The 22,675-nt window shown below is 44.9% G+C and overlaps 1 protein-coding gene across 3 annotated transcripts in view; it reads right to left on the reverse strand.

The window, feature by feature from the left end:
- Positions 1–4,869: 4,869 nt before the first annotated feature.
- EVC (EvC ciliary complex subunit 1) overlaps positions 4,870–22,675 on the reverse strand; it is a 28,146-nt gene continuing 10,340 nt past the window's right edge. For 2 of the 3 annotated variants that reach the window (XM_066632665.1, XM_066632664.1), the window contains exons 9-21: positions 21,699–21,915; positions 20,655–20,803; positions 20,239–20,337; positions 17,599–17,811; positions 16,408–16,517; positions 14,108–14,318; positions 12,110–12,316; positions 11,873–12,008; positions 10,498–10,591; positions 9,193–9,319; positions 8,401–8,494; positions 6,792–6,903; positions 4,870–4,976 (exon numbers count right to left, since the gene is read on the reverse strand). In XM_066632665.1, the coding sequence (XP_066488762.1) occupies positions 4,892–4,976; positions 6,792–6,903; positions 8,401–8,494; positions 9,193–9,319; positions 10,498–10,591; positions 11,873–12,008; positions 12,110–12,316; positions 14,108–14,318; positions 16,408–16,517; positions 17,599–17,811; positions 20,239–20,337; positions 20,655–20,803; positions 21,699–21,915 (1,854 nt within the window). In that variant the 3' untranslated portion in view covers positions 4,870–4,891. The remainder of the gene's footprint in view (positions 4,977–6,791; positions 6,904–8,400; positions 8,495–9,192; positions 9,320–10,497; positions 10,592–11,872; positions 12,009–12,109; positions 12,317–14,107; positions 14,319–16,407; positions 16,518–17,598; positions 17,812–20,238; positions 20,338–20,654; positions 20,804–21,698; positions 21,916–22,675) is intronic. The other variant, XM_066632666.1, reaches the window with a different exon arrangement.

The following is a 22,675-nucleotide window of genomic DNA, read 5'->3' on the forward strand; positions in this document are numbered from 1 at the left end:
ATTATTATTATTATTATTATTATTATAATCAACTACTTAATAAGTACTTGATATTTAAATAATAAGTATCAAACAGTGACTTGCTTGTGCAGATGAATCATCACTGTAAGCAAAGCTTTCATATAACCCAGTATCAGCTTAAACATGATATTTTTCATTGGGGGCACTTCACACTTTCAGTTAAAAGGCACCAAATGTTGAGGGAGTGATGATAAACCAAGGGACGTAAATGGATGTGTGAGCTGGGCCATAGCTAGGGCAGCATCTTGTGCAAAACAAGTTACACATTAGTTGTAGGTTACACATGCAGGTTACACATTAGTTGTAACCCACACAGGTTAAGGGCTCAATCCAATTTTCCAGCACACAAGGCGATGGCTCCCACACCCGAATGACAGCATTAATTGGCCCTAATTTAGGCTTGAGCAATCAGAAAATACATTCCCCCACCCCCAATATTCCTCATGAGACTCTGGCCCCTCCATCTGCTGCCAGCATTGGTGCCAGTGGCATAGCTAAGGAGATGCAGGGGGTAGCAGCTCCATCGGGCATCAAGCTTTAGGGGGGCAACAAGCTCAGCTTGACACTAGTGACCAAAATTGTGAAAATCTTCGTATGTATGAATAACACCATCATGTTATATATCATCAGAAAGCTAATTTAATGCAGAATACAATGAAACAAACTGCATTAGAATATCTGTATTCTATCAAATGTTATGGCCAATTAACCTGAAAATGAAAACACAACTGCCTTATGGAACAAGAAGTGGATTTTCTTAACTCAAAACTGGCCTATGAGACTGATTGTTCTGAGAGCCAATAACATATTATTATGTTATTGACACGTTGCAATGACGTGTTATCATGATACAGCATGAAACGAATAAGGGCCCAATCCTATCCAATTTTCCAGCACTGATGCAACCATACCAATGGGGCATGCGCTACATTCCTGTGGTAGGGGAACAGTTGTGGAGGCCTCCACAAAGTAAGTGAACATTTGTTCCCTTAGGTTGGGGCTGCATTGCGGCTACATTACTGCTGGAAATTTGGATAGGATTGGCCCCTAATATGAGTCCTCATTTCCATGAATCATAATATAGTTACCCCTGCTAATTGGGTAAAAAGACACTTTTTCAAGTGGCACCCCTCTTATATTTTAGTAGGGGGAGAAAAACCATCCCTCTTCACCCCAGCACAGTGTCTCAAACAAATCAGGGGCACACTTTCTATTTATTTACTTAATTAAATTTGATTTTGTCTGGGGGTCCTACAAATCTTCTCTGACCCCAGGTAGCAGATAGATGCCTTAGCTATGCCACTGACTGGGGGGAGGCAGCAGAGCAAGTGGGTGGTGAGTTGCTGGGGGGGAGGAGGTGGGTTCCTCCCAATTTTCACTTTTTTAAAAGCCCCGGAGTGACATCACTTCTGGTTGTGACATCACTTCCAGGGCAATGTTTTGAGCTTGACACCAGGCTACACAATCATTAGCTACGCCACTGCACGGGATATCTGCAGATTGAAATCGGGGAGTGTGTGTGCATGGAGGGTGAAAAAGAGAGCAAATGGGGGTCGGTCCGATGCTCCGGCATCACCGACTTTGTGGCAGCAAATGTGGTCAAGGCAAGTGGTGCTTTGCCCTTGGTTGCTGACAGGGGTCAACTTCCAGGCATTGCATGTGCATGGGATGGAGGACAGGAATAATTGGTGGAGATCTGTGGGTGGAAGCTGGCGGAAGCTGGTGTGCAGAAGCCAGGCATCATGCTGGCAGGCAGAAGCCGGTGGATGTGCCTGGGTGATGCTTTTGGACAACCAGGACTCCCACCCCTCTCATGCTGTTTTTCTCTGTCCTCCTTCCAGGGATGTCAGAGTTTTCCTGCTCAAGAGCCCCTGGACTTCCTGCTAGCTGTGCCTGTCTCGTCTCAGCCACGGATGATCCTCTGGTTTTCCTCTCTGGTCCTCCAGTCTCCTGGAAGGAAGAATAAAAGATGCAAAGCAATGGTGAAGTTATTGTTTTCTGGCTTTTTGATGCACGTTTTGGACTGACCAGTTCCACAAGCAGGGCATCTGGCCTCGACTGAAAGATCCAAGCCCTTCCTCATATTTTACAGAACCTCCTTAGATGCCACCTAAGAGGTAGATTGGGACAAAGTGCCCCAAAACAGCTGGCTCAGGTCTGGCTCCAAGACCAAAAACTCCATCTGAATATTTAGGGGGGGGGGGAGCACAGGAGGCCGTCCTGTCTCTTCTCACTGGGGGGGGGAAGGGGTGAGAAACACTTTTAAGGGGGATGCCACCTACAGATCAAAACTCTGAACACTTTTAATTGCAGGAAAACTTCATAGTTTTCAGAAAGGCATTTTTGAAAGAAATTACAGAAATTGTCATATCAAATAATTTAGGTTCCAAATTTATGCAGGCTTTACTTGTTCCACCTCTAATGTATTTGTTTAAATTTTATATTTAATTTCTTCCCCGGCCCTTGACACTGTGCCAGATATTTGATGCGGCCCTTCAGCCAAAAAGTTTAGAGACTCCTGATATAGAGTGAGGCTTACCTTTTTAGCTAGAACTAAAAGGTTGTCGCTATTATTAATATAGAACAATCCATACTGCTGCTGTTTTTCACCAAGTGAGGAAGACAACCCTCCTCCCCAAGCAGTGGCATAGCTAGAGGGGTTGCAAACCACTAAGTTTTGCATTCGCCTCCATTTTGCTCTAGTGGCCCGGAATGGCTCCGAAGGGGAGGGGCTGCTTGCATGGTCCAGTAAGGCTCCCTGCAAAATTGAATGCTTTGCAGCTTCAAGGTAAGGGAACAAACATTCTCTTACTTTGAGGAGGCCTCCGTGAGTGACACCCAACTGCAGGATGCAGCACATGTCCCATTGGCATAGCTATGCCAGTGCTGGACAGCACTGACATAAGAGGTTAGGATTGCACCCTCAGGGCCCAATCCTATCCAATTTTCCAGTGCTGGTGCAGCTGTGCCAATGGGACAGCTCCTTTGGAGGGGAGGCAGTCATGGAGGCCACCTCATGGTAAGGGAACATTTGCTCCCTTACCTTGGGGCTGCATTGCACCTGCTGGAAAGTTAGATAGGATTGGACCCTTAGGCTGCAAACCTATACACACTTTACTGGGAGTGAGGCTGTAATCCTATCCACACTTTCCTGGGAGTAAGCCCCATTGACTATAATGGGACTTACTTCTTAGTAGACATGCATAGGATTGGGCTCTCAGTTTCATTGAGCACAATGGGGCTTACTTCTGAGCACAACTGCATAGGATTGTGCACTTAGTGTGATTTAGCAAAGTTCCAACCAAAACAGACTAGTCTAGCTGTGCTGATTTATAGGTACAATGAATGTATCAAGAAAAAGGGCTTCTGACAGAGATCATAACTTTCTCCTGTAGATGGCACTGTGTTATGTTTCCAGTTCATAGTTTTCTGTTTGGCCAGTTCTAAATGGTGAGCCTTTTTCCTTAAAGCAGGGGTTTCCAAACCCCCAGCCCTGGGGCCAGATGCGGCCGCAGAGAGCCTCTATCTGGTCCACCACCAGCATCTGATCCCCTGAGAGCCTCTGGTCCAGTTGACCAAACACAACTGGAGTTGTGGGGGAATGGGGGTCTGTTTAAGTGTGTGCTTTATTTCTTGGGCTGTGTTTGTGTTTGGAGAAGTCCTGGACATTTGAGCCCATTCATTTATTCATTCATCCAAGTTCCATCTCTAATGCATTTATTTAAATGTTATATTTAATTTTTTCCCCCAGCCCTTGACACTGTGCCAGGTATTTGATGTGGCCCTTTGGCCAAAAAGTTTAGAGACCCCTGCCTTAAAGGAATGCACATTAAAAAGGGATACACAAAAAGGGATACATTAAAAAGGGATACAAAAAGGGATTACAAGGAAAAAATACATGTTGTATTTTTTATGCTATGCTTCTATTTCTTGACTGACAGCCCAATCCTATCCACACTTTCCTGGGAGTAAGCCCCATTGGTCAGTGTTTTTGCCATTAAATCAAACTTGTATGCTGCAAATATGCATACATATTTGGGAACGAGGAAGGACCCAATCCTACTCAACTTTCCAGAGCCAATCCTACCCACTCTTACCCAGGAGTAAGTCCCATTGACTATCATTGTTAAAAGAATATACAGAGTATCCTGTTAAAAGTACAGGTTTTTTAATATTTCCCCCAATGCAGTCACATACTATGGGGAGCATCAAGTCTATTAAAAATAAAATCTTGAAATGGGGACCCACCTGAAATTGGCTCACGACCCACCTAGTGGGTCCCGACTCACAAGGACACAAAAAAGAGTTCTGCTGATTCATCTATTCCAGCATCCTGTACCTTTCACAAGGGGCAGCTCAGTGGGCACGCGCCCCTCCTGGGCTGGGAAGGAGGCACGGACGGCCACTGCCTCATCTGCATGCGCGGAGACAGCGGCCAAGGGACAGGCACTGCTCCGCCCCCCCTCCGGCTACGCCACTGCTGGGCGATACTTGGGAGCTATCGTAGGTGGCCTGCTCCAGCTCAGGTGGACTATAGGAATGGGCTGCCTGTGTACTTCTGCAGTGGTCTCTCACTCACTCAAATTACATACTTCAACAGACATGCACAAATGACAAAAGAAGTACACCGTTATACAGAAATAACTATCCTTGCTTCCTATTTATAGCCAACCGTGCAGCAGACACGATGAATAAGTTGGTATTCTAAAGACTTTACTTCTTAGTCCTTCAGACTCACCCATGAATGAAGCTAGAGCTACACCACTTTCACTTTCTGTATTTCATGTCAGGTGTGGCTACTGTGGTTCTACTGTCTATTATTAAAAAAAAAAAATCAACTCATTTCAATGAACAGCATAAATGTCTTTTATTAACTGTTACATCTTTTCTCCAGTAGCTTCTTTGTATTTTTCACTGGGTCAGCCTCATCGCCTGGAAGACTCTGCAATTTAATTCTGACAAGAAAACATAGGAAAATTAGTTCACCTGGCTGTGAATCCATTAAAGGCCTTTCTTTTGCATAAAATGTAATATATTGTATGCTCAGTGTGATGACAGTAGAGTTATCAGTTTAGACCAGAAAATGTAACACAGAGCATTTTAGGAGACTGCCCAACTTGATTTGCATAAATATTCAGAGTACTTCATTATTTTCCCCCCTACTCTTTCATTTCTGGACTGATTCTTGAAATGAAAAAGTAGAAGCATCGGCACCACATCCTACCTTTATTGTACCCCAACTGTACAAATGAACATTATTATGATAGCACAGAAGAGGGTGTGTATCAATAGCACTTTATAATAAAGCATTCTTTACGGGGAAAGTGAATCCTGCATAGTTGCCCAGTATCAAGACAATGCAGGTGGTGGGTGTAGGTGGGATTCAGAAACCAGAATTTTGATCCATTCTGGATGGGGCTTGCGGTGCTCTAGTCTGTTCTGAAATTAATCCAATAGTACCTCAATTCTTGCCATGACATTCCCTATAGCTACCTTTCCCAGGGTTCCTGAGACTCCTTTGGTGCTGTGGTGAGCATACATCCTAGCATCTAGGGCAGCAACTTTCAACCAGCGCACCAGCAAAAGGTCTACAGTGTGCCGCAGGAGCTTGGAGCATAGCGATGGAAAATGGCTGAAAAAAACTTCCAGGTTCTGCAATTCTGTTTTTGGGGCAACTATCTGTAACAACAAATTGTTTGTCTCTCATCCTCCACTGGCTCTAAGGAAACAGTTGACCTAGAAGCAGAACCTGGAAGAGTCTTCCGGAAGCCAGAAGTGAAAATCACAAGAGGTGAAGACCAGAAGAAAAATGTTGAAAATCACTGATGTAGGGACATGGAGCCAAATCCTATCCAATTTTCCAGCACCAGTGCAGCCATGCCAATGGGGCATGAGCTGCATCCTGCAGTGAAGGTGCAATCATGGAGGCCTCCTCCAGGTAAGGGCTGCATTGCGGCTGCACCGGCCCTGGAAAGTTGGAAAGGATTGGGCCCTTAGTCCCTGCCGCCTTGTTCCTTAGAGCCTTCCCTGCCATCTCTTCAGCTCTGATAAGTTGCGCTAAATGGAGAGGAAGCAAGGACAGCACCTCCAGTTCAGAGTGTCTAAGCAATGTCTCCTCTGCATCCAATCCCGTGGGTGCCTGACAAAGTGCAGAGGCACAGGAAAGGCTCTATGTTATGGCAACACTCAAATGGGAGGTTTTTGATATTTGATTCAATTACTCTGGATTTGTTTTGGAATGAAATGGGGCAAAGTGTATCCTGCACCACCTAGACCAGGGGTGCCCAAACTCCGGCCTGGGGGCCACTTGCGGCCCTCAGGGGCATCCAATCAGGCCCTTGGGGAACTCCCAGTCTCCAATGAACCTCTGGCCCTCGGGAGGCTTGCTGGAGCCCATGCTGGCCCAATGCAACTGCTCTCAGCATGAGGACAACTGTTCGACCTCTCACCTGAGCTGTGGGATGAGGGTTCCCTCCACTGCTTGCTGTTTCATATCTGTGATGCAGCAGTGGCAGCAAAGGAAAGGTCAGCCTTGCTTTGTGCAAGGCCTTTTATAGTCCATGAGCTATTGCTAGACCTTCATTCAGTCATATAAGTTCCATCTCTACTAAATTCATTTATGTAAATTTATTCAAATTTTAAATGTAAATTAATTAATTTTTTCCCCGGCCCCCGGACACAGTGTCAGAGAGATGATATGGCCCTCCTGCCAAAATGTTTGGACACCCCTGACCTAGACTGTTCTGCACAGTCCAACGCATTTTGCCCACCTGGAAGACTTTGATGCCTGGCTATGAGGAACATTGTCCTTTTTGTCACCATCAGCCCTCTCCTTTCTTTCTCTAGACTTGGGATCCATTTTTTTTGTTTTTTGTTTTCTTCCTAGAAGAAGCATAAAAAAAACAGAGTTGTAACTCACGGGGAACATCCATTCCCTTGACTGCAAATTATCATGCAAGCACCTGGGGCATGCCAGGCTGTTTTCGAAGAACAGTGCTACTTTTTCTCAGGGGCTGAACTTTACAAGAAATATAGATGAATATTGTTTCCAGTGCAAGAATGCTGGTGTTGCTCCAGATGCATTTAAAATCAAACTCCCCCAAATGGCCTGACCTAGAGCTGTGCTCAGTAGCTCAGTAACAGAAAGTTGAAGACAGCAGAGCATGGAATGCTGATGAGAATGTGAACTAGAAATAGAAAATAGAGACTGGTCTGTTGAGCCTGCTGTTTGAGCATCAGGGTCACAGGGAAAGCACACCACGTGGTTAGAAAAACTCAGTTCTGCGCTACATAGCATGAAAGTGCTTAGGTTCTGAGCTGGCGGCCATTAATCTGAGTCCTTTCATGCTATACTATACAGTGAGAGAAAGCTGCAGGAGTGTGGGAAAAGAAAAGAAAAAAAGATGTCCTTTTGCCTTTCTACCTTTTGGAATCCTCTCCCCAGATGGCCCAAGCTATGCTTTTTTGCTCCTGTTCTAGGCTGGCTTAACCCATTTCTGCCCAGCCCACAGGTGTACACATTTGATCTCTGTTGCGTATATGCAACGTTGGGCAGAAATGGCTAACAACCTGAACAGGAGCAATCTTAAGGGCTGCACACACAGCACAACGTTTTGTCGAAGTTTTCACTTGTTACAGTTGTTATTATTCAGAATATTTATACACTACTTTTCAACAAAAAAAAAAATTCACAAAGTGGTGAAAAAAAAATTTCACATAGTGGAAATGGAAAAGGTGCAAAAAAGAGTGACTGAAATGATTACTGGGCTGGGGCACCTTTCTTATGAGGAAAGGCTATGGCATTTGGGCCTCTTCAGCCTAGAAAAGAGGCGCCTGAGGGGGGAACATGATTGAGACATACAAAATTATGCATGGGAAGGATAGAGTGGATAGAGAGATGCTCTTTACACACTCATAACCAGGGACATCCACTAAAATTGAGTACTGGGAGAGTTAGGACAGATAAAAGAAAATATTTCTTTACTTAGCATGTGGTTGGTCTGTGGAACTCCTTGCCACAGAATGAGGTGATGGCATCTGGCCTAGATGCCTTTAAAAGATTGGACAAATTTCTGGAGGAAAAATCCATTATGGTTACAAACCATAATGTGTATGTACAACCTCCTGATTTTAGAAATGGGCTATGTCAGATGCAAGGGAGGACACCAGGATGTAGGTCTCTTGTTATCTGGTGTGCTCCCTGGGGCATTTGGTGGGCCGCTGTGAGATACAGGAAGCTGGACTAGATGGGCCTCTGGCCTGATCCAGAGGGGCTGAAGCATCATCTTGCCCAATTAGCAGGAGTTTTAAATCTACAGTATATTAGCAACCATGTCTTTTAAAAATTCAAAAGAAGCAAGCAAAAGTTTCTAGAGTCACCTGATTTTACAGCTGATTCTAAAGGTAGTTTCTGAAAGGGGATGGCAATCCGGGCCATAGAGGCTAATTCAGTAAGGAAGTGCTGCTCGGCTTTCTGAAGGGAAAAGAAGACAGGAACGTGCCAGTACAGATTGGCAAAATAACTACCCAAAGTGAATCTTCCAATTCTACATCCCAATTCAGTGAAGAGATCTCTGTAACAAGAGTAATAGTATGCAGAGCATAGGGGCAGGACTGAAACTACTTTATCTGCTGGGAACTGGGGTGGGGTGTCATCTCAAATGCTCAGATTGTGCACCTGAGGGTCTGCCTCTCTTGGTGCGCCATTATTTCCCATTCTGATCCAGTTGCAACTCTATGCATGATTTCTGGAGAGGTTAGCAGTATTCCTAAATAATTCACAGACTAATCCCAACCTGTGCAGGCACAGCCAGGTCACATGGCCTACACTGTATACAGCACAGATTAGGAGATGGCTGGAGATCTTCTTGGGGTAAGGAGATATTTTTCCCCTTACTTTTCCACGAGTAACAACCCAGCCTCCTGTTATGAAGCTACTTGGATCTCTGCTAGTTGTGTAGCTGGTGGAAGTTCAAGCAGCCCAGTGTAATGCTGGCTGGCCCAGAAGGGGAGTGAAGATACACTCCACCAATCCTCCACCAGAGCTTGGAGACAGGACTGGGCTGCTACTGTTTTGATTGGGCTTTTGCAGTCTTTTCCATGCTGGGCTCCGGAGGGGTCAGTGATGGATTTCCATGAAGGCAGGACTTCTCCCTTTCAACCCCCATTTACCATTAGTTCATTCTCTAGCTGGATTTCCAACTGGTTCAGGAGTAACATCTTCTGCTTCAGGGAAACCAAGCGAGCCTGTTGCTGGATGTCAAACCAAGCCCAAACTCTTTTTTGCTCCTGTAGTGCTCTGGTAAAACAATGCAACAAAATGTTATCTGATGGAGGTTCCTTCAAAGGTGTTCATATTCAAATACACATGGTGGATTTGTTGGGAGACAATGCTGGCTGGGCACTGTCAAGTAGAACAATGGCAATTCGTAAGTACAGGATTTGTTGTTTTTCTTTAAGTTGAAGCAGTGATGCATTCTTGCAACTTCCAGATCTTCCCTACCGGATCCAAGAACCTTCTTGGTTCAGCTTAAAGACAGCTGAGTTGTCAGATTCACAACACATGGGCTGTGGGGAGAAAATATGCAAAGTACATAAGGAGAAGCTGGGGATTTCATAGGTCCAACTCAGAATGTTGGCCATCTTGATTAAGTGTGAAAGTAGGAATCACTAGGGAAGAAGTTTGGGTCTGCAAGAGACCTGGACATTCCTAATGGTCATTTATGTGTCAACTGTAACTGAATCCTAGTTGTACAAGTAGAAAAAAAACATAACAGAGATTAAGGGCCAAACTTCACCTTATGTTAAACCTATCATTGGCATCGATGGGCTTAAATTTGGTTAAAAAAATAGAAGCTGGATAAGGGCCCTAGGGATTTGGACCATGATGGACCATAGTGATGCTCATCCCCCCCTGATCTGGATCAGGTTCCTTGCAGCTGCTATGTTGCAAAGGGAGAAGCACTTATTTATGCTAATTTGAACTTGGCCTTTGTGGAGTATGGAAGAGATGGTGAACCCAATCTGGATTCAGACCATGGCAGGGATAGACCCAAAACCTCTTATCCCCCTGTGATCCCTATCCACAGGGGGCCTAATCTGCTATTTTTGGAATAAAAATTCAGCCACTGCTGAATTTATTAGACAGCGCTAATGCCAGGTTCAATATAATGAAATGTGTTTGGTTCTTAGGTGTGTAACTGCTGATAGCCATCAACATATCCTGAACAAATTAACAAGCATAGGGAGGAATTACACCCAAGGCTGAAGAACTGGTTCATGCAGCAGAGGTTTAGGCAAATCAGACAAGCCATGGGAATATGGATCCAGACAATGCCACTTAAAAGAAGCTTCATTACAAAGAAAAAAAAAAGTCACACTTTTCCTTTCACAATTCTGAAGTTTGTCTAAAGCTACTCAATCCTAGACAACAAAAGCAATCAAACTGTATTAAGCAATGTTGTTGTTTGCTTTCACCTTTCCTGGCCTGCAGATGAAACATCCAGAGGGTCTTGATGGTCCCTTTGCTTACAATCCTGCCTCCTTTGACATCGATCATATTCTTTCCTTTCTGCAAAAAAAATCATTTCTGTAAAATCCTCCACTTGGATTCAGACAGTTGCATGAACCAGAGAGCCAGGCCCTCTCGGCTATGAATTATAATGATTAAGGCTTCAGATCAACTCAAAGAAAACCATCCTACACCCTTCATCCATCTAACTCTGTGTTGCCCATGTGAACTGGGACCCACTTTTTGGAATGACAATCTGTCAGGACCCACCAGAAGTGACTAGTCAATGGAACCACCCATTGACTAGCATTGTTAAAGGCATTTTCATAGTAGCCTGTTAAAAAGTACAGATCTGTAACATTTCCCTAAATGCAGTCACATACCATGGTAGCATAAAGTCTAATATATTATATACACACCAAAATAAATGGGGACCCACATGAAATTGAATCGCAACCCACCTAGTGGTTCCCAACCCATAGTTTGAGAGACACTGTTCTAGCTGACTTTATAAAGGGTTAGAAATTTTTTTTAAGACTTTTCCTAGAAGACTAGATGCAGGTCATTTTCCAGGAGCTTCCTATTTTTTGCTCAGCTTCCCAGAGTGTAAAGTGGCATGCAATAATAAAACATTAAAAACAATTAAAACAATAAATATAAGACAAACTCCAACAGATCACATACAAGCAATTAAGATTACATTTAATTAAAATGCCACTTCATCATGTTAGCTATCAAACACCATCTTGAATTAAATGGTCTTAAGGCCCTGGTGAAAGATCTCCAAGGAGGGAACTGTTCTTAATTACAAGGGGAGGGAATGCCACGATCAAGATGCCACCACTGAGAAGGCCCTGTTCCTTGCTGCCATACCCCTCACCTCCATCAATGGTGGCATGATTAAAAGGGTTGTCTCTGATGCCCTCAGAGGACAGGCTGGGTTACATCACCTCTTTGAGTTTTTAGAAAAGATGGAAGGAAGGAAGGAAGTCCCTCAAATACCCTGGTCCCAAGTTGAAGAGGGCTATGAAAGTCAAAACTAGCACCTTGTGCCCAGAAATGAACCGGCAGCCGGTGTAGGTGCTGAAGGAGCTGCCTGACTGCCTTCCCATCTTCCTCAGACACACCCATACAGCAGAGAGAGACAGAGACAGAGACAGAGACCAAGACCAGGCAGAGACAGAGAGTTTAAACAACCAAAGGAAAATATTTAACTGAGTTTTAGGCTAGGAGAAATGGTCTCAAGTAAGGAACCAGCAAGCTGCCATGCAGCATTTTTAAACTGCTATACTTTTAAACTAACTCAGCAATACACCAGATTTCTCTGGGATCTGGCCTTACCCTGAAAGGCTTTCAGTTCTGCATCCTCGTGATTTTCCTGGATTTTTCCTAGTTGTTCATAGTAGCCCTGCAGCAACCTGTTGATGCTGTTGCTGTTCACATACACACTCTCGACAACAGCTTCTTTCAGCCTTTCCTGCAAGACACAGTTCAAGGTACAATTCACCCAGGCAGGCGTGAAAGAAAACATTTTAGTCAAGTCAATTGGCGAGAGCTGACTAGGGAATTATTTCATACCTTCAAATTTTTCCTGTCATCTGTATAAAGTTTTGCAGCCTCCTGTCGAGCGTGCTGGACCAAGGCCCGGCCAATGGCTTGTTCCAGGTGCTGCTGAACAAACTGAAGATTTTCTTGCATTTCAGTAACTAACTGCTGGTGAAATTCAAGCCTTGTCTGCTGTATCTCGTTCTCCAACTTCTCCTCTTCTTCAGCAATGTGCAACTCCTTGTAAACAGATAAAACCATCATCCTTTTATGCAAACAGTAGCATAATATACTATCTATCAGAATCTGTATCAGTTCTTCAAAAATAGAACTTTCTAGACCAGTGGTTCCTGAAGTTTTTAGCACCGGGACCCACTTTTTAAAATGACACTCGGTCAAGACCTACCACGTTTTATAAGACTTTAAAAAAAAAGTTTAACTTTACCAACCGCTCAAGCCTGTTTTAATCCTTTTTACTATGGTGGAGGGGGCTGCCTTCCAGAACATTTGTTGAGCACATTTGCCCACTTGTGAGTAAACACACATGTGGCTCAATTTGACTTTACGTAGGGCTCAATACTTCCTCCTCGAGAGTTTGGGGGGTTACATTCATCAGATCAGGACCATTCTCATGGTGTTACATGCCTCTCAGCCTTCCTTTCTGGAAGTGGACTGAGGCATGGCTGCCCTACTCATGAGTAAACACGCCTGTGCAGCTCACTTTCCATAGGGTTCAATACACTTGACAGCTATCAGCTTGTCAGTTTCAGGACCCACCAACAAAGAGGCTGCAACCCACTGGTGAGGTCCCAACCCACAGTTTGGGAAACACTGCTCTAGACAATAGTGAGGTTTGCTAAATGCTGATTCATGAATATTCTGCCACTTCTGAACCATTTGGCAATTACTGGCAAAATAATTTGATTTTTATTGAGTCAACCTTGAGATTATTTCTCCTAAATTTGTCTCTTCAACTCATCTCCTTGCAAACTAGTTCATAATGTATCTTGGTGCCTGACTATGCATGGGGGGAGGAGAGGAAATATCCGCTGCAATGGAGCAAACTGACTTGGCCCAATCCTATGCATGTCTACTCAGAAGGAAGTAACATTATAGTCAAAGGGGCTTACTCCTTTGTAAGTGCAGATAGGATTGCAGCCTCAGTCAGTCTTGGGCTGGTGTATGGGAAGGCCCCACCTACTTCAGAAACTCCGCCTATCGTGGAACTTTCTGCCACCACGTCAATTCCATACCTCTCTTCTGGAAGGCCCAACCCACTATCAAAGATTTTGGAGTCCATATGCATCATCACTATGTCTTTTTAGGACTAACAATGATCCCCTGTCGGCTCACTGATCTTAGCACTGGGCAGCTGAAAACACAAAGAGTGACACAATTGTGACTGAAGGAAAGCAAGCTAACAGGCCCATTCTACAGTTGCGATTTTAGAGGTTCCTATAATCTAAATCAGTGATTCCCAAACTCCTACAGGGGAGCTGACAAAGAGGTAAGTCTTTGTGGGAGCAGGATGGAGGCAGCAGCTCCTGTGCTCATGGCGGCACCAGAAGCAAGGGGCTTTTACACTTACCCGGAGGCAGCACTGGCCTTCTGCAAAATCTGGGGGGCTCACAGCCCCCTCTGCAGGCTTCCATGCCGCTGTAAACAGCATTTATCTCCTATCAGAAGTCACTGCTCGTTTTAGTGCAAAAACCCGAAGTGGATTCCGATAGGAGATAAGCACTGTTTACAGCAGTGTGGAGACCCGCAAAGGGAGCTTTCAGCTCCCCCAGACCCTGCAGAAGGCCAGTGCTATCCTCCAGGTGAGTTTAAAAGCCCCGTGATCACTGTGACATCATCGGGGCACTCATTTCTGGACCACTCCCCTTAAGGGGGAATGGCTCTCTTCCAGTTCCCTGGTGGGTCGCAACCAACCAGTTTGGGAACCACTGATCTAAGTATTCTGGCCAGATGAACCCAAGGCTTATACAAGCTGAGAACTCTGGGATGGGCAAAGAAGCAAAAGACGAGCACCATTTCGTTCTGTCGTTTCCACTGTTGCTCATCAAAGCAATGAGAAGAGATCTGCTGCAGGATATGCCGCTCCTTTAGCTCCATAATAAAGCTTCTTTTCTGGGATATTCTCAGTTGGACCAGAGTATTTGTAATCAGCTGTCGGAGAGCCAGCCTTCTCAGGGCAGAGTTCAGCAAGAGCCTGTGGTTCTGCAGTATGTATTTAGAAGACCTGCACACAGATCACAATTGATCAACGGAGATCTAAGTGATGGTCCTGCCTGATGAATTGCTGGAACATGCAGAGCCATTGACAATCTTGGATTCTGAGCTGAATAATAAGACAAACTTTGTTCAAACCTGTTCTCTGCAACTCAGTATTTTACATTAATAACAGGAAAGGATAAGAGAACAGAAGAATATGACAACCAGACATTTTTTTTTGAAAGGATGGCCAGAGTTGAAGAACCATTCTTATTTCAGCAACAGTAGTGTAGCTGGGGAAGTGGGAACTTGGGGCCAGGTGACACAATGACACCCTCCCCCCCACCCCGCATCATCACATCACTCCCCGCACCTGAGCAGACACCCCCCTCTCCTGTGCATGAATGGCCCTACACCCGGAAACAGCTCCATTTGGAGCTGTATGAGGGCCAGAGTGGGCAGGAGAGCCCATTTTGTAGTGCTTCCATGCACCAAAACATAGATGCTGTCACCCTCCCCCATGGGAGCTGAAAACCTTCATTCTGTCATGGGAGGGTCAACTGACCCCCCTGCAGCCCCAACCGAGATATGCTACTGCAACAGGAGGGTTGAACTTGAAGCAGTGGTGTCACTACTGGGGTGCAGGTTGCACTGGGTGATGCACACAGGGAGGGTGACACCACTACTGGCCAAAATTTTTTAAATCTTGGTATTTTTGAATAATACCATCATATTATACATCATCCGATGTGGAATTTCTGCAGAATGCAATGAAACAAACTGCACTGAAATTTCTATATTCTGTCAAAAGTTAAAGGCAAAAAGCCAGTGGGGTGGAGCAATGGTACATCACTATATCCACCACCTGGCCTGTTGCCATGCCCACTGAATGGGAGGAGGTCCATCATGGGGGTGATGTGCTGACCTCCCACATGGGGTGACACAAATCATAGTGATGCCATGGGGCTGAAGTACTGCAAATGAAAGGAGTTGCATTGTGCCATCACTTAACCCATTTCTGCCCCGCCCACAGGTGTACACATTTGAACTCTGTTGCGTATGTGCAGCGTTGGGCAGAAATGCATTAAGATCAGCACAGTTCTGTGTAGGGGGAAGGTCTATTTCATGTCTGTGACAGGGACAGAAAAAAATTGGAATAGCGAGCAATGAAACCCAAAAGGAGGATTCAACAAGAGTGGAGTGAAGGCAGTCTTAAGAACATAAGAACAGCCCCACTGGATCAGGCCATAGGCCCATCTAGTCCAGCTTCCTGTATCTCACAGCGGACCACCAAATGCCCCAGGGAGCACACCAGATAACAAGAGACCTGCAAGGCCTCCTGGTATTGTAGTTTAAGAACATAAGAACAGCCCCACTGGATCAGGCCATAGGCCCATCTAGTCCAGCTTCCTGTATCTCACAGCGGCCCACCAAATGCCCCAGGGAGCACACCAGATAACAAGAGACCTGCATCCTGGTGCCCTCCCTTGCATATGACATAGTCCATTTATAAAATCAGGAGGTTGAACATACACACCATGGCTTGTAAACCGTAATGGATTTTTCCTCCAGAAACTTGTCCAATCCCCTTTTAAAGGCATCCAGGCCAGATGCCATCACCACATCCTGTGGCAAGGAGTTCCACAGACCAACCACACGCTGAGTAAAGAAGTATTTTCTTTTGTCTGTCCTAACTCTCCCAACACTCAATTTTAGTGGATGTCCCCTGGTTCTGGTGTTGTGTAAAGAGCATCTCTCTATCCCCTTTATCCTTCCCAATGCCATCACTTCCATTACAGACATGGCACTGATGGTCTCTTCTTTTGTGCCATGCGCTTGAAGGAGGACAACACTCTGTTGCTTCAGACAAGACAGCAGCACAAATGGAAAAGGAGAGATGCCAGAGTAAGCCTAGGCACATTCACTCAGGAGTAGCCTTCACTGAACAAAAGGGGACGTCCTTTGGAGTTAGCATGCACAAGATCTGGTTGTAAAAGATGGCAGAACGGGGGTCTATAAATGTAAGATCATCCTCTGGCATCCTTAGTGCAGAACAGACCATGCAGATGTTGTTGCAATTGTTAGTGGTTTAGCAATCGAGCTTAGACTATACTTACTCCTTGCTGAGTCCGCCTAATTTGTTCAACGCACACCAGACAATCTTCTCATTTGTTTCGGACAAACGATTCTGCATCGAAGCAGAGAAGGCATGTTCTTTCGTCCACAGCTAATAAGGAGAGGGAGGTAAACAAAGATCCTCTAGTAAGGCTGATTTCCAGCACTTTTGCAGATGAATGTCGATGCATTACAGATGAAACTTATTCCAATGAGCACCACAAATTTCTTCATTGTCTGCTTCCCCACCTCTTCTGTCCTGTTGCTCAAGCATCCTTTCCTCCACCTGCCCTTCTGTCAGGTTCCTCTCTCCCAATCTGCCTGCACTACACCATTCCTTGAATCACCTCCACTCTTTGTTTCCCACTGTTTAACTTCTGGGACTACTTCCCAGGCCTCAGTGAGCCCTGTAAAAACATTCTTTATGCCTGAACTTGAAAAATGTGTTAATGGTTTCATAAATATGTACATAGCCCCTCAAACTCAAACAGACCTTTATTGGCATATAAAGTAGCCCCTCCCACATTTGCGGACCTGGTTTCTGCGGTTTCAGTTGGTCACAGTTCGCAAATGCCCCATCATGCAAATCCCGCCCTGCTGTGCTCAGAACTCTCCTGTCTTGTTTGCAGAACTCCTGTCTTCCTCTTGCTGTCCACTTCCTGTTGGTTTCGCACTCGGGACACATCTCTCTTCCACTGCAGCCCTCCAAGCCACTTCCTGTTAGCTTCTGCCCTGAGAGATAAGTCATGAGCGTGATACTAACAGGAAGCAGGCAGCGAGAAGGAGATTGGAGATGGTGACAAGAGGGTGGCAAACAACACAAATGTCACGTAGTACCTAGATTCCCTTGAGGTGCAACACTAAGACCAGTTTAGGGTTTGCTGCCATCCACAGTTCTGGGGATCTAAGGTGCAGCAGAAATGTATCCCCCAAGGATATAGGGGGACTACTGTATTTAGAATTCAGATGTATAACTGTTACCTGGGCAAACCTGTGCATTTTCTAGCATTTATACTGACAGCAAAAAGTTTTGTTGCACAACAAACACACATCAAGCCTAAACCTGCATCAAACATAAAGTACATATGGAAACATTAAAAAAAAAAACTAAGACAAATTTCAGGCTATCAAAAGGGGGGGAGGCAAAAACCTGCATGTCTAATAACAAGTGCAAAGATGGTTTAATGCTGTACCTCCTGTTCTTGTTGTAGCTGTTCTTGAAAGAAAGTCCACTGCTTTTGTCTGCAGCTTTCTGATTTCTCCAGTTGCAAAGCCAAGTCTTCCTGCATTTCTTCTTTCAGAAGTTCACATTCTCCAGGTGACAAGCCAGTAGCAACAGGAAGAGTCTGAAGGAATAACTGAGCAACCAAGTCCTCCAAAGTGTGGGAGTATCTGGAATACAGATTCTGGAACAGACAAGTTAAGAGACCAGTTTTATAGCATTACATATATATCCATTTGCCATCAATCAATACCTAGTTATTAATTATTATTATTATTATTATTATCATTCATATTCCTTAATCAATCTTTTCAGCCTCCCCATCCTTACCCTGGGCAAATACACACTATCAGTACCCTCAAAAATGTGCCTTATCAATTCCTCCTATAATATGCATAGCCCAACGTGCTTGTAAAACTACCCAAGATGCATTCACAAAAGGTCAAATGACAATATGGAGATTCCTCGAGATAAACTTTAATACAGTAGGTAGGTAAGAGGCAGCCCCCTTATTCAAGATCTTGGTTAATAAAATAAAAGAAGTTACAAGTGAAATAGACGAGTAATGTGAATCAGCTTCTCATTCGCTTATGATGAATTATATGCACCGTTATGGTTTGCTACCCTCACTGCGACCAGTGGTATATCTAGAGGTGGTGCAAAGCACTAAATTTTGCAGGGAGCCTCATCACAAAAGCACTAAGTTTTGCAGGGAGCCTCACCGCAGCATGCAAGCGTCCTCTCCCCCTCCCCTTCAGAGCCGTTCCAGAAAGTGTGAGCAAAACCGAACCGCTTGAAATGGTTCCAAAGGTGAGGGGGTGCTTATATGCTGCAGTGAGGCTCCCTGCAAAACTTAGTGCTTTGCACCCCCTCTAGCTATGCCAGTGACTGTGATTAATCTGGTCTGGTCAGGCAGAGGGTCTGGCCTGGAGGGTAGAGCCGTTGTTAAGCCTGAAGACCGCATCTGAAGGTCGCCAATCCAAGAACACCAGAAGCTTCCATGCATGGTGAGACTTTGAAGCTGATGAGCTGAGCTGAGCAGGAAGCTGGCTGCAGCTGTTTCTCAGTGTGGGAGGCAACATGGCCAGAATGAAGATCAGATCAAAAAAGATCCACCTGGAAAGCAGTGTGTTCTTGAAAGACAGAACTTCCTTGTTTGTTGTAAAAATGCTCTCGGGGGTTGAGAGAAAGGCTGCCCCTGTAACCCTAACCCTAAGGCTGGGTGTCTTGAAGTTGGACAGACTAACAGCCCAATCCTACTGAAATCCCTGCATGGTGAAGCTGCGGAACCAGACCAGCCTCTGCTGCATCCTATGGGGGAGCTTTGGCTGCTAGAGGTCTCCTTGGGGTAAGGGAACATTTATCCCCTTGTCCCAGGATGAGTCCCAGCAGCAGTTATGGCTCAACCTGGACCTGAGCCAGTGGAGTTGATCTGTGCTGGCAGATCAGGCTCAGGAAGGGGGTCTGGATTCGGTGGGCACTACTGCACTTGCCCCCCTCCCAGGCCCAATCCACCCCACCTTGTTCCACCCTTCCTGCCAGTGTGCTTGTGCTGCCACAAACACACAGTTCACCAGCTCTAGTCTTGAATAGGATTGAGCCATAAGGTTACAATTCAAAGTTCACTTGTTAGGGAGTAAATGCGGTGGGGGTTAAGCACTAGGCTACCCAACCCACCATGTGGCAGGTGGCGTGCTGGCTGGGTAGCCAGGAGCGGGGGCCGGCAACTTGCTGAGGTTAGCAAGGCCAAGAGGTAAGCCAGAACTTATCTGACAACACTTGTAGATGAGGATGGCTGTTGAGCCCCGTGGCTGGTTCGAGCAAAGGCTTACACAAGATTTTTCAGTGTGGGTCTGCACTGGCCGGTTGCCTTGACCCTTCAGGGTTGGCGAACTCAGTCCTTGATTGAGTGAAACCTTGAGCCAGGATGTGATGCCCAATTGGGTCAGGGGAGGTAGATGGCCAGTGCCATTTTCCCCAAGCAATTAGATGCCAGAACACTTGGGAGCTTTAGATAACACCAGAACCAGGGGACATCCACTAAAATTGAGTGTTGGGAGAGTTAGAACAGACAAAAGAAAATATTTCTTTACTCAGCGTGTGGTTGGTCTGTGGAACTCTTTGCCACAGGATGTGGTGATGGCGACTGGCCTGGACGCCTTTAAAAGGGGATTGGACAAGTTTCTGGAGGAAAAATCCATTACGGGGTACAAGCCATGATGTGTATGCGCAACCTCCTGATTTTAGAAATGGGTTATGTCAGAATGCCAGATACAAGTGAGGGCACCAAGATGCAGGTCTCTTGTGATCTGGTGTGCTCCCTGGGGCATTTGGTGGGCCGCTGTGAGATACAGGAAGCTGGACTAGATGGGCCTATGGCCTGATCTAGTGGGGCTGTTCTTATGTTCTTATAAGTTTTCCCTACTTCAGGTTTGTTGTTTATTCATAAAGTTTCAATAATTCCAAGCCTATGTCTTGCGCGCTTCTTTGAGGGGTGCCAGTGTAATGTTGAATAAACGAAGTATTGACTATGTTACACAAACCCTCTACTGGGAGATCCAGTCAAGCCGCACCCCACTGTGGCTCAATGGAATACAGAAATATATGACACCTTATAGAGATCAGACACAGCCTCACTGATTTCACAGTCACTCTCTTCTTCCTGGGTGCACTGTGCTTTTCTGTGCCGTTCAGCCATTTCATAATCAGCCTAAAATTGAGAGAACAAAAGAAAGAAAAACTGTGAATATCTCCTTTTGAACAGGGGCAACCATCGTTGGCATATAAAAGTCCTGAAAGACAAACCCTGATGCATGCCTAAGGTAGGATTTATAAATAAGAAACTGTTAAGATGGAAAAATGGACGTAAATCAGTTACTTTGTGCAAAAGCATAAAACAGGGCAGATCTATATTCTTTCTTTTCCCCTATACCTCCTGTGGATGAAGATTCCAGCTTTCTTGACTATAGTTTGTACAGTAATTCTAAACAACCACTCAGAAGAGTCAAACATCTTTGTAACAATCACCTTCAGAAATGCATCAAGATTCCTCAGTTCCTGATTTTTGCTGAGAAGGATTTTTCGTTCCTCTTCCTGAACTTCTTTAAGGCATTCTGTTTTCTTCTTGTGACTTACAAGACACGTCCGGATTAGATCCTTACCCAGTTGGAGACATTCTGCAATATGGAATTTGTAAAGTTCCTTATTATACCCTCCAAGATACAGATGCATTGTGGGGGGGGGGGGGAGAAAATAGTGGGGAAAATATGGAAATACAATTGTTTAGATTGTCTAGATCAGTGTTTCTCAAACTGTGGGTAGGGACCCACTAGGTGTGTTGCGAGCCAATTTCACGTGGGTCCCCATTCATTTCAATATTTTATTTTTAATATATTAGATTTGATGCTACTGTGGTATGTGACTGCATTTGGGGAAATGTTACAGATTTGTACTTTTAATAGGCTACTATGTATATGCTTTTAACAATAATAGTAAATGGGACTAACTCCTGGGTAAGTGTGGGTAGGATTGCAGCCTAGGATTATTAAAAATCTTCCTGCATGATGTCACTTCCAGCCATGACATCACTTCTGGTGGGTCCCAACAGATTCTCATTCTAAAAAGTGGACCCCAGTGCTAAAACCACAGAGAATCACTGGTCCAGACCAGTGATTTCCAACATTTCTCTTCTCTTGGCACACTGAACTCTATGGTCTTCTCTATGGTCATCAACTCTTGTGATGTCACTTATGGCTTCCAGGAGACTCTTCTGGGTCCGCGGGTCTGTTTCTAGGGCAACTGTCTGTAGTAACAAATTGTCTGTCCCTCTTCCTCTGTTGGCTTTGCTGTTACTACAGACAGTTGTCCTAGAAACAGAAACACAGGACCCAGAAAAGCTTTTCAGAGAGTTTCAAATGTTGTGCTCCAAACTCCTGTGGCCACCTGCAGATTTTTTGCAGCACACCGGTTGAAAATCGCTGGTCTGGACTGTCAGTAATAAAAGAATGAGCAAATAATGTCAGTAAAAGCAAGTGAGAAAATACCAACAGTTTGCACATCCTCAGTACTTACCATCTTCATAATGTTCCATGTGTTCCCAAAAGGCCTTATGGATGCCTGTTAAAAGCTCCTCCCTTTGTTTCATAATCAGGTTGTTCCTTTTAGTTAACTGATCCAGTGTATTTGATACAGCTTTGAGTCTGCATTTACTTTCTGACTGTATCTGTGTTTTCAGCGCAAGGGCAATTTTTGCCAGTTGCTCCCAGTTAAACATTCTTTCTTGGACGGCCTGAAAGAAAAACACATGCAACTCAAAGATACAAGCACATTTAAATAAAACCTGGCTCCATCAAGCTAGCATTTCTGTACCACCCACCCTTCAATGGAACATGAAGCTGATAAGCCAGTGTGGCAATTTTCCACGCCAACTTGGAAGCATAAGAAAAACGTAGTATCAAAAATATACTGCATTTTTACCTATCTACACCACATATGTAAAAATGTAGTAAGTGAAAAGCATTTACACACAGCTCTCTCTATTCATGGATTTGCTACCCATGGACTTGCTTATCCACAGGAAGTAAAACTGCCACCTAATTCATGAGCTGTTCTCAGCTATCTGCACTCTCTGGCATTCTGAAGTTGCATTGTGCAGCAAAGACCTTCAAAATAGTGCCTGCGAGCCCTTTAAAATGGACATAAGAAGCTTCAAACTGCTAGCAGAGAAGTGATCTGCCATTTTGAAGCTTCTCACTGCTACTTTAAAGGGCTCTGTGCCAGATGCGGGCACCATTTTGAAGGTCTCTGCTGCATTCAACAAGGCGGCAAAGACCTTCAGAAGGCAGCAGAAACTCTCAGCAAGACTGCAAAGACCTTCAAAATAGTGCCCGCAGCTAGCACAGAGCCCTTTCTGTGGGAAGCTTCAGAATGCCAGTGGATGAGAAGAGATGACACATGGTTTCAGTGTTCAGTAGCAGCCATGCATCCTCTGTCAGGTGTTCTTCTGCCCTAAATCCCTGAGGAGCCTTGGAGGCCCTTATACCATAAAC

This window comes from Tiliqua scincoides, chromosome 6 (genome assembly GCF_035046505.1).
Source record: "Tiliqua scincoides isolate rTilSci1 chromosome 6, rTilSci1.hap2, whole genome shotgun sequence".
NCBI classification, from domain to species: Eukaryota; Metazoa; Chordata; class Lepidosauria; order Squamata; family Scincidae; genus Tiliqua; species Tiliqua scincoides.